Source organism: Triturus cristatus, chromosome 3_1, assembly GCF_964204655.1.
Source record: "Triturus cristatus chromosome 3_1, aTriCri1.1, whole genome shotgun sequence".
Taxonomy (NCBI): Eukaryota; Metazoa; Chordata; class Amphibia; order Caudata; family Salamandridae; genus Triturus; species Triturus cristatus.
In genome coordinates, this window is record NC_140583.1 from 502,587,625 (window position 1) to 502,599,635 (window position 12,011).

General features: G+C 42.3%; 1 protein-coding gene across 1 annotated transcript in view; it reads left to right on the plus strand.

Annotated features, from left to right (window-relative positions):
- Positions 1-12,011, plus strand: part of UNC45A (unc-45 myosin chaperone A) — a 443,919-nt gene that overhangs the window by 129,669 nt on the left and 302,239 nt on the right. Inside the window, exons 8-9 of the mRNA XM_085644379.1 lie at positions 7,299-7,469; positions 7,943-8,114. Coding sequence (XP_085500505.1) covers positions 7,299-7,469; positions 7,943-8,114 — 343 coding nt within the window. The remainder of the gene's footprint in view (positions 1-7,298; positions 7,470-7,942; positions 8,115-12,011) is intronic.

Sequence of the window (12,011 nt, forward strand, 5' to 3'; positions counted from 1 at the left end):
CATTCATTAAGAGTCTAAAACATTGAGCTTATAGCCTGAATTTCCTGGAAACTTTGTGCTGGGAAAAGGCACAAAACTATACTATATCCAAAACGGCTCCGTTAAGTGGGAGCCACTGCGAAGGAATCGGGTGTGACTTCGGCATGTTGATAGTGAACCCCACTGTTAAAGGCGAGTCCTCCTTTAACAGCCAGTTGTTGAGGTAGGGGAAGACTGGTACCTCCAACCTCCAAAGATGTGCTACGACCACTACCATCACTTTCCTGAACACACGAGGGGTACTGGTGAGACCAGAAAGGAGCACTGCAAACTAAAAGTGCTCCTGGCCCACAGTAAACAGCAGGTAGCACCTGTGGGCATGTAGAATGGAGATATGGAAATAAGTGTTCTGCAGGTCCAATGCCACCATCCAGGGTCTAGGGGAGACCTGACCTCGGAGAGTATGAGTATCTTGAATTTATACTTTCACAGGAGGGCGCTGTGAGGGTGAACATCTAAAGAAGGACACAGGTTTCTGTCCTTAGCACGAGGAAGTAGCTGAAGTAACACCAAGTTCCGACTTCTAAGCTCATGGCCTCTGAGCTGCACAGTGCTCCTGATGCCCAGTACATTGTCTTTGTGGGCCGTGACCTTGGCTACGAAAAGGTGGAAAGGCCATGGGACTAGCGGAGTACAGGACAGCTCTTGTTCACTGACCTCAGAGCATGAATTGTAGAGAAGAAAATCTGCTTGACCTATGTTTGTATTTATGTTTTTTGACTCGCAGTCAGGTGGGGTGTTTTGGAAGATGTTGGGATATACCTTATTAGTGAAGGCCTGTACCACCCAGTAGTCTGTCGCGTAAGAAAGGCTGTGTCTCCGGGCGCTGGCTGATGTCAGCAAGTGACCTGCATAGTGACTGGTAGCGCTGAGCATGGTTTTCATGTTATCCTACTCAGCACTGAAAATGTTATCTAAAGTTTGTGCCCTACCACGTAGTTATTGGACTGAGGATTGCTGATTGTCCGTGCCTCAGTGGACATAATGCACGGCCTTGGTTGAGGTCGTGGATTCTTTTTGGAGTCCGAGAGTACAATAGGCTGTAAGTCCTACTCTGGCATCAATGCTATGGGAGGCGCTGCAGAAGAGAGAGCTGGCACAGGAAACGGCCTTTACCACAAATTCTTAACAACGAGGGACCTGAACCACAACTCCTTAACAACGACCTGGACCTGAATCACGAGTTCTTTAACCACTTATGCATTTACAAGGACCTGATTTATTTGGTAAGTTGTATTAACATATATAGATATACGTTACCTTACGACGAACGCTTGTAGGGGACAGATGTTTAAGGGCCATCAGTACAGCAGCATTTACTGGTTTAACGCATCTTTGGTTGAACTTCAGCCTTGAGTACTGTATGAAATTCAGTGTGGTTTAAAAACTATCCACATACATTAGAGTCTTCGCGTATCTATGGTGTTTTCCTTAACTGTATGCGTATGACCAGTGCTTTAAATGGAAATAAATAAGTGCAGGTACTCACCAAAAGGTGCGGTGGACTGGGGGGGGGGGTGGAGTGTGGGGCGGAACGAGAGGCGGAGCCAGGGGTGGGGCTAGGTTTTCAACCGTACCAAACTTTATATGCAAGAAATCCACTTGCAAAGTAAAAAAAATCAGAAGTATCTGTCCTATGGTTATGGCCCTAATAATAATAATAAGGGTAGGTTCAAAACTGTCTCGGAATTTTGCCATCAAAGCTTTGCATGCTGGAATTTTTAGAAACCCTTACTTATAATGAGAAAGGATAACTACAAGCCCCAGCATGCTAAAGCATTACCAGCTAAAATCCATAACTGTCTGAAAGTCTAAAGCATTCCATGGAGCTGTCTGTCGCATTTGGGTTAAACGTGGTTTCACATACAAAACAAGCGGTTTAAATGCACCAAACCCCAAAAATAATTGTGTTGCGTTTTAAAGTGTTTTTTGTTTGAGGGTAAATTGGCGGCAAGGGCTGGGATGGGATGTACATTGAAGTAAAAATGCTTAATTTAAATTGCTCATGAACTAACATTTACAGTCATTTAAAACAATGGCATGCTGAAACGCTGTACTGCCCTGAAGAATACGCCCCACACCATCTCCATTAGTTTTATGGTCGACTCTCAACTCCTACTGTGCAAGATCAAAGGGTAAACAAAACACCTTGCCGCCTCACCCCTGCTGGAAGTATTGCAGAGACGCAGGACAAGATTGCTGAGTGTCAGAAGAGCTGCTGTTCTGGCGCTCCTGTGCGAACTCCGCTCAGGATTGCAAAATCAGAGCTGGTCGTGTTTAAAGTACTGCCGAGGCACGAGACCATGAAGGGCACACACCTGTGTCAAGGCAAGGCCCCCCCATTGACTACCGGTACTCTCCTTGTCCTAAGAAAAGTTCCGGTACTCAAGAGGCGATAATTAAAAAGTGCCGGTACTCCGTACCGGTGAGTACCGGCCCATTTATAGCACTGCTCAAGACGCAATAATTAAAAAGTACCGGTACTCCGTACCGGTGAGTACCGGCCCATTTATAGCACTGCGTATGACCAGGTGTGCTTCTACATGCGTCTACTGAGGTGAGTTTGCGGCATTACCTTCTTGGTGGCACGTTGAGTTTCCCTGACACGTCGGAGCAGTGACTTTATCACTGCTTCACGCCATGCAGCAGTATAGGGTAATCCTGCCTCATTGTTCGTGGCCCTGGAACTGATCAGGAGTGGAGTGGTTTCCTGGGTGTCACAAGATCACACCGAGCAACGGAGACATGGAATAACGAAGACACAGAGAGAAGTCATTCTGTTGTGTGGGGCATGCGCGGTGAGCGTGGAGCACGGAAACGAGGATAAATCTTATTCCGTGTTATTGGACATGTGCACTGATGTGTTCATCTTCACTGTGATTTCGGGGCACATAATCACAGTTCAATCATACGCGGTGACACCATCTCTTAATCCGCAGCATGTATTCACAGTTCGGGCATGCTCGGTGATGCACACACCCGCTTTTAACAATCCAGTTTTCCTTCAGCAGAGGATCACACATTATAATGAATCGATTTCTTGGGAGATGCCTAAGTCAGCGCGGTGACATGCACACCATCATTATTAAGTGCTTACTTAATATGTTAATTATGTAATCTTCGTTGTAATGTAAGTCATGTTTAAATACTTAGAGGTTTAGGTTTGGTTGTGGTTTAGCCTGCGTGATATAGGAGTTAGTTGTTTAATCATACATCCAGCTGGATTGAAGGTGGAAACTGAGTAGGTGCTGAACTTGATGCGGGTTTGAGGGGTACAGACCATGCAGAGGGCGATTCTACTGGCAGAAGCCTGACTGGAGTACCATGTGGATTCCTCAGGCCACAGGCGTGCCAGTGAGAACTATTAAAGTGCCAAAAATACACAGCATGGCCTTCCTGAAGGTCTCTACCTACTGCAACTTTGCTGACTGATCCGGGAACTCTGCTTGTAGTGGGACTAAATTCGGAATCTGCTCTGATCAGGAGCAGATTGCAAGGCACGAGGACACCCTCCCTGTAGTCCGAGAATGGCGGGCAGGGCCTGATCGCAGTTTTAACTTATGTTGTATGTTTTTTTGTTTTTTTTTTAACTTACACGAACACTTTGCCTGGTATGATGATCTGCCGTGAGAACGACTTCAGGAGCGGGAACAGGACCTTCTATTGACTTCGACCGGTCACGACTTAGTCTTCTTGTGTTTGGATTCATATGGGTCCAGTGAGCACAGGTCCTGGAGTTGTGCTTCGAGCACAGACACCAACGAGACACTTTGTGAGGGTTCATCACAGATATCTGTTTGCGACAGTCCCTGCTTAGTTTGAACCTGTAGTCTTAGCGAGGATGCTTTCACACTGAAGAATATTTGACAAACAAGAGGTCTAAAAGACCAAGCAGATTCTCCAGATCCCTGTCTGAGAGTGTAAAAAGAAAGGAGATATTGGTGTGCACGATGCCACCTACCGGCATACAGGATTACTGCTTTTAAGTTTCCAGATCCAGTTGGACGCCCGGTGAATATTCTCAAGAGGAGGAATCTGCAGTTAGAAGTGTCCATCCCTCCAGAAGTGTTTGCACTCTTCCCTTTATTTTCTAGTGGCAGACACCTGGACTGCCGCTACATTTTTCTTAAGGGGATGATGAGAGCTCTAGACATTATTGACCTTGGTTTTGGATCAAGCAGCAACACAAGTCTGTCATCTCAGCATGCTCTAGGATGAGAACCACAAGGCAACACTTGGGCATCTGTGCTTTGGGCTCTTGGGATGAATCAAGGCAGGTAACCATCAGATCACAGAAATTCTCTCCTCAGTACTTCAGATCTTATCCTTACGCCTTAAAAGGTAACTAAGATCGTGGCCATGGTTTAATACTTCCTTTGGCCAGGCACATCCTTCTTCGAAACAAATGTGTTTTTTAGCCTAAACTGTTGTTTGAAAAATCTTTTCCTCAATTCCCACTGCTTTAAGAGTCTCTGCTTCATTTTTCATTTTGACCATTTTGTCATCGGAGATGACACTGAAAGAGAAAGATTTAAAAACTTTGGTTGAACTTCTGGCTTCAAGGTAGTGAGTCTATCCAAGCCATAAAGACCTTCTGATTGCGATTCCGTGGCAAGGCAGTGAAGGGTAATTTTGCTGTGCTGATCACTTGGTAGGCCACCAGAGAACTCTCATTGACTTTTTATAGGAAGTCTTGTTGCCGAAGTCTTGACAAATCATTCCTACCTGTTGTGCCCGACTTGCTACTCTGTCTATCCGGCAGCACAGATTTTTCCTCACTGATGTCACAATAATAGAATCTGGTTTGGGATCAGACTTTAAGAATTCAGAGTGCGTTGTGGAGCCTTAAATGTTTTTCGTGAGATGTGGAGTAGCAATTTCCCCCATAGTTGGGGTGAGAACTTTTCTTCTGGTAGGTCAGAACGCCCATGGACCACTAGAAGGACAGGTTTAGGCTCTGCTATTGGATGCAGTGTCTCTAGGATTACTTGAACTGTAGAATGCAGTGTTTCAAGAGGAATGTTGAGCTTCGAAGCTCTGCCTAAAACTTAATGGAATGTTATGATGTAGTCTACAGCCAAGAAACGAGAGGAGAAGTAGCAGGAGATGTAGGAGGAAGGAGAGTATTCCATATCGGAATATGGAGATGTAGATCTTGTTATAGATCTGTGCCTTTGGAATCCTTCAGGGTTGTAAAATGAACCCTTTGAAGAAAATGGTGGAAAAGAGCAAGGTGCTATGTCTCTTGGTCCGTCCCACTGGAGATGTAGATGTGATACCGGATAAAATATTTGGAGGAGACCATTGCAAAGGCTGCAGGGACTCTTGAATGTGATCCTCAAATGGAATAATAGGTCTCAAAGGCCTTAGAGGCAGGAAATGAGGATCCAGAGTGCCAGGCATAGGTAAAGCCAGATGTGGTCTTTAAAGCTAATGGTGACGGTGATCTTGTCAAAGTCTTCCGTTGGTCCTTTGATGTCATCACATCTTTGGAAGATCAATGTCCCCAGTCTTCATGGCAGTGTGAAGTTAATGGTGTCGAACCCACCTTAGACGCAGAGCACGTAGACACTGAAGCTTTGACATTGATGCTGTGAGTCTCAACAACGATCTTGAACAACAATGAGAATAATGATGTTGACTGTGTTTTTTCCTTGTCTGGTGCCCCAGATTTTCCCCTTGAGAAGTCCTTTTCAGTGACTATCTTGCTTCCAGAAGATGCATGGGAAGAGGAATCCTGAATGCTCTTCTTCCTCTACTCCTCTTCAGCTCTCGTGTCCTGGACCATCCCTCTCAGCCTAATGCCCTCCTGGTCTTTTAATGTCCTTTATGACATTTTCAGGCATATATTACATTCCTTCACAGAGTGTAAAGCCTGGAGACATGCCACCCAGACCTTGTGTTAGGTCTGAGACTGCCTTCTTCCCTCCATAAGAAAGGTACTTCTCAAAAAGAGAAGACCTACTGACCGGAAATTATTTTTTAGCTGCAGGTGAAAAACACATTACTCAGAAGATGAGTGTAACAACTTTGAGTGAAGTTGTAAATGCACAAAGATAAGAGACATTATTTATAAAAAAAAACAGTGGTGTGGAACTTCCCATCCGCTCTGAGTTACTACTGACAGGAGCCAGAAATAAATAACTTTTTTCACAGCTTTCAACATAGGCCTGTTGGACTACATGTTTTCCTTTCTGGTATACACTTTCAACCCCCTTTTGCAACAAAGATGCTGCAATGCATACTTAAAATGTGTATTTCTTAAATCCTAAAAGCTACATTAAGGGGAAAACAAAATTCACCTAATAGGCCACTATATATTTTACCATGGCCGCAGCCACTGTGTAGTTCTAGTTAGGACCAAGTTTCATTGGTAATTGATTTTTTTTGTTTGCTAATAACTCTGATGCCATTTGACGAATCTTCACAAAACTTTCCAAAAAAGGGTTCACCAGTTCAGCTCCTTCCTGGAAAGTTTCAGGGTGGCCTGTCAAGCAGGGGTTGAGAGAAAGGCATCGGAGTGATGGCAGTGTGTAGTTGAGTGAGGTAAGGTAAGGTAGTGAGGTAAGGTAGTGGCCTGTCTGTGGATGATGTCATTACTAATGTCATTGAACATGTCTTAAGTGATGTCATGTGTAAGCAGTGCAAGTTATAATTAGCTCAGATAACTAACTGGTGAATTTCATATATATATTTTTTTTGATAGTTTAAAATGGTATGTTGTAACTGACATTTTTGCATAACTAACGTCACTTTAACCTTTGTTTTTATCACTCTGTGGTCCATGTGCAAAATTATTCAAACTTTTTACTTCAATGAACATTCCTACAATGCAGAACTAGGACCACAAGCAAATAACCTTTTCTTTACAAGTCACATAAAGAGCAAGCAAATAACCTTTTCTCCTACAAAAGTAACATAAAGAGCCTGCCAAAAGACTCAGAATGTGAGTCTCTGGTGCCAGAAAACATACAGGGTTTGTCAAATGTTGAATTTAGGCAGTTTTAGTTATGTTCATCTTCTTTGATGGTGTTAAAAGGAAGCACCCGTGTATCTGCTAGTGTACTAGTGTCTGTTTTCCATAGTTGAAAACCAAAAAAACATTGAGAGCAAAACATTGAGAACAAAGTAACAGGCCTCAGGTATGCCTCAATGCTCTAGTATTTGTGTGCTGGATATGTTTGAGTGAACGTGTTTATTAAAGAGAGATGTGGAATTAATACCCATGTTATCTCCAATTTTGTCTTGTACCATAAAAGATCCCTCGAAGGAGCTGAAGTCAATGATCTTTCACCTTTTGGAGATGCTTGTCCAGAAAAATATCTCTGGTCAAGGCAGAGACAATGCTTTCAACCTACTGATTAAAGTGGTTCCACGGAAGTCTCTGCGGGACCCCAACAACAGCTTGACGCTTTGGGTGATCGATAATGGTGAGCACACCGATCTTCACTGTCCCTAGTTGTTTGTATGCTCTCAATTAATTTTATTATCTGAAAAGTAGTTTGTGTTTAGTTTTTGTGCTTAGTTGCTATCCCTTACACTAGAATGTGACATTTTCTTATCAACTCAGTGCTACCATGTAGGTTCTTTGTAGAGCATATATGGCAACTAAAAATTGTTTCAACATAATGAAAGTACGTTTTAAAAAGCTTGTGGCGGTAATCTCGTGTTTGTGGAATGCTTCCTAGAAGTTCAGTCTTCTGTGCTTTAGGAGTTTAAAGCAGATAGAGTGAACTGTGGTGAGAACAGTGTTTTCTAAATGTGTTCTCTAGTAGTTCTAGTTCAATCTGGTAATATGCATGATGTTGTTTTGCTTCGGCAGATGAGAAAATACCATCTATTAATTTTAGTTGTGCTATTACAGTCTACAGTGCAGTATAATATATATTGTGTGTGCTTTCAGGATTGAAGAAGATCCTAGAGGTAGGTGGATCTGTGATGGAGATTCCAGGATGCCTTCCTGTTACTGAGAATAGCCGGATGAGTGCCTCTGTGCTCCTCAACAAGCTCTTCGATGACCTGAAATGTGATGCAGAGAGAGAAAATTTTCACAAGCTCTGTGAAGATTTTGTTCGGTGAGAAGTATAAATGTTGTCGAAGCTGTGGAAGATTTGGAAAATGTGAAATATGCTATAACGTTCATAGTCTGCTTAGAAAAATGTTGTCCAACCTAAAATGTTCTTAGTGCATTTAAAAGCAGTATTTCGCCAATTACTTTTATTTCTATTTGACATATATCACAAAGCTTTCTAATGAAAATATTGTCGAGAAAGCATGAAGATAAATACTGGTAAATTACACTTGTTACAGCAACACAAATGTTCAATGTTTAGAATAGACCAGTCAAAGAATGTGCCACAAATTAGTTTATATATATGACAGCTGTGTCCATCAAGGTGTAATTTCAGGAAAGTAATGAAATGACTTGGTGTGATAGTGAATATGTCACAAAACCATTGCAGGATGAAGGAGATATATTTTCTAAGAAAGACCATGTAGAAATAATAACCATAGGATATGTTTATAATATTACATTATAAGACCTAGACCAACATTTAACTAATAAACCTATATGTGCTCAGTGTGAAAAGTGACCATACTTTGCTGGTGGTGGAGGTAATAGCGCAAGAAGTGATCAAAAGAGATTATAGCGACAGACTGTCTACACAATAAATGCTAAGTATGAAAGTAGTTGTACAGTCCATTTGAATCAATTTGCTGCACTCTGCAGTATAATGGTTTACAGAACTGTCTCTGCAGCCATATATGTTGATGGCGTTTTAGGTCATCATCCGTACAAAAGCAATAGACTGCGCACATGCAAGAGTCTATCCTTATAAAGTATAGAGAGAAAAAAGTTATAACAAGTAAGAAATTGAGCAAGAATATACTCGTCTGTATACAGCATGGTGTTAAGGGAGGAAATGCCTTAAGCTCCACCAAGAGGTAATAAATATTTAGCAAGTGTGCTATAAGTGGAAAGAAGAGTGAATTTAATGAAAAAGCGGTATCCGTTGTATCCACATGGAGAGGTCAAAAAAGGGAACGTGGAAGAGGATAAAAGAAAACAGTAACAGAACGCTTAATGAAGATCTTCATAGAATGTACAAGACAAAATCAAATAGGAAATTAAGGCATGTAAATTCAGTGAAAAATTTAACTATTGTAAATGGAAATCTCAATATGGACACAGAAGGAAGAGGGTGTAAAGAGGGTGTAGAAAGGCACGGATGTAGGAAACAGGAGTGGCGGTGGGAAAAAGAAAGAAGGGGATTTTTTAATGTGCTTTATAACACTGCATGACATAAAAATACTTTTCCATATTCTTTTATCGCATTTAATTGCTTTATCTGATAGACATCTATCCTCAGATTCTTCGCCTTTGAATTTCCGGAAGATTTTGCAATACCTGCGCTCCTGTAGGTGACGTCGGTCGGGACACGTGACGTCGTCCACACCGGAAGTGATGTCCATGTAACCTATATGGGTGCCACCTCGGCACACTGACATCAGTTCTTTTCTTTCTGTTGTGGTAAATAAAAATACCGGACTGAATTTCATACGGAATCTTAAAATAAAGTAAATAGCTCAAAATAACAAGAGGCAGAATCCGTGGTATAAGAGGTTTTCTAATGGGCTTTATTCCATTCAAAATGGCCGACTCGAGTCGCGGCCTTCAGGTTCCGTCACCACGAGGGTTCAGGAAGTGAAGTACAATAATTCATTAACAGACATGTATTTTTATAATAAGTGCATTACAATGAAACGAATGTAGAAGGCGTAACATTTGATAAGAAAAGTGACAAAACAGTGACATAATCGAAACTAGGCGTAATAAGGAATAAAAGAAACATGATTGGTTAGAATTATCAGACATAGGTGGATCTATAAGATAATACTTGGCATAGATGCGCGCGCGGCAGCATGACGTGTAATTGACGTGCAACTAGGGGGTGAAGGGGACTTGACATTTAGCTCTACATGTGGAGACGAGAAGTCTGGGGTCAAGTCAACCTAATCCCAAATCATATCTAACATCCTATGTTTAAAGAACTATGTTATCCACAAGGAAGAACTCTCGGACAGAATCTATTCTATACTGACTGTGTGCGTGTACAAGCGTCTAAGTGTCTATATGAGATGCGAGGGATAGAAAACTTTCCATGGCAACAGGGCTATGAATCACTTGCAGGAGGACGGAAAGGCTGAGTCCTTTGCTTGTGAGCTAAAGGAAATGTTTACCTAAATCACTGGACAGGAATGCATCGGCTGAAGAGTAAAATAGATAATTCGAAGGTGAAATACAACTTCTTGGCAGACAGGCGAAAACTGGCCGAGGCAGTCACCGTTAGCTGCACAGGGAGTAGGACAAAGTTCATGGATACAGATGCGAGCTCAAGCTGAAGCTGTCAAAGACAGAGAGCAGGGAAAGGCTTTGAGGACAGAATCGGGCCTACTTGCCTGAACTGTAAAAATGGAGTAACTTAGCCATATAAAGTCGGTGGCTTTTCATACTTAGGAATCGAATATCCAACCCTGTGATGGCGGATCTGACAGAGAACATGTCAACGGTAGACACACATATGTTTGCGTCTTAGAAACTGGAACTGGAGGGAACATACATGTACTTGTAACATGCATATAGAACCGTTGGGGTCCAAGATAGGGGACATAACTGATCAGGAAAATCCACATTTCCACATTCCCTCCTTGTCCCCTTCTTGCCCTTCACGAGACATCAATCTTCATCATTCCATTGATTTGCTCATGGAGCATCATTTCTTCTTCCTTCTTCTTCCGGTATTTTGAACGAAAACCTTGATGTGGAATACACGATGTGGCACACAGACCACAAATCGCTGGTCCACATTGTAGGCATAAACAACAACTGAAGAGCATAAGAAGGCCAATACCTAGGAAGGATAGAACTCTCCATCCCCAGGCTGATATCACACTCCAAAACCACCCGGACCACGTCCAAGTGCCTGGATTCTCGTGTATCTGGCTTACAATCTTATGAAGGCGTGTTATAGCTTTATATACAGATGGCGAATTTTCTGGTATGAATATGCAGCAGCTGGATCCGATGACCCTGCAAGCTCCGCCCCTATCGGCCAGGATGACGTCAAGGACAAGACGATTCTGGAGAACAACAATTCTCATCACTGATTGTTCCTCTGTCAGATTGCCTAGGGCGGCTATAGTCTCGTTTACTACAGCTTCAAGAGTCTTGGTGAGTCTGCGTATCAGCTTACTATTTGATATTGTACCTATATAGGGAAAGATACCTTTATTGAAATCTACATACTTGTCCCATGCTGTTTCAGTATAATCGACAACTGGGAGATCTCTTTGCTCTCTATTGTGTACTAAATGAACATTTCGATAATAATCAGGGGGAGCTAGGAAAACAGGTGGCAAAAGGAATGCTATGTAACAGGTACCATCCCAATCTAGAGGCAGACGCATATATGCCGTCTGACCACATATAAAGTAAGAATGGCGAGAAGCTCTAAATGAAGATTTACCTTGATCACTATATTCTACTGTAGTAACGCATTGGCTATGGCCCATGTGTATGGAACCAACTTTTCTTACACATAATTCACCCTTAACTGGAAATACTGACATAGTGGGCAGAATTAGTTCAACTTCGGATTTGACATTCAAAATCATAAGATTAGGCGTAAAATTACCTAATTTATACACTTCATTTTCTAAATCAGTTCCTGTTCTACTGGGGTGACCCTCCTTATTAGGGTGACAGACTTTGAATAAAACTAGATTCAGATTTCCCCATATCCAATGTTGTTGATAAACTGCTGTGTCTGGGTCTATGGAATTTAATAAACTAAACCATGCTCCACAGGAGCCATTGTGTGTGAACGGATGTGGAAAGAAAGGCAGAACTCCTTTGTTATTCTGATAGGGAGGGAGTCGGCCACACACCCAACAATTGGTGGCATTACTAG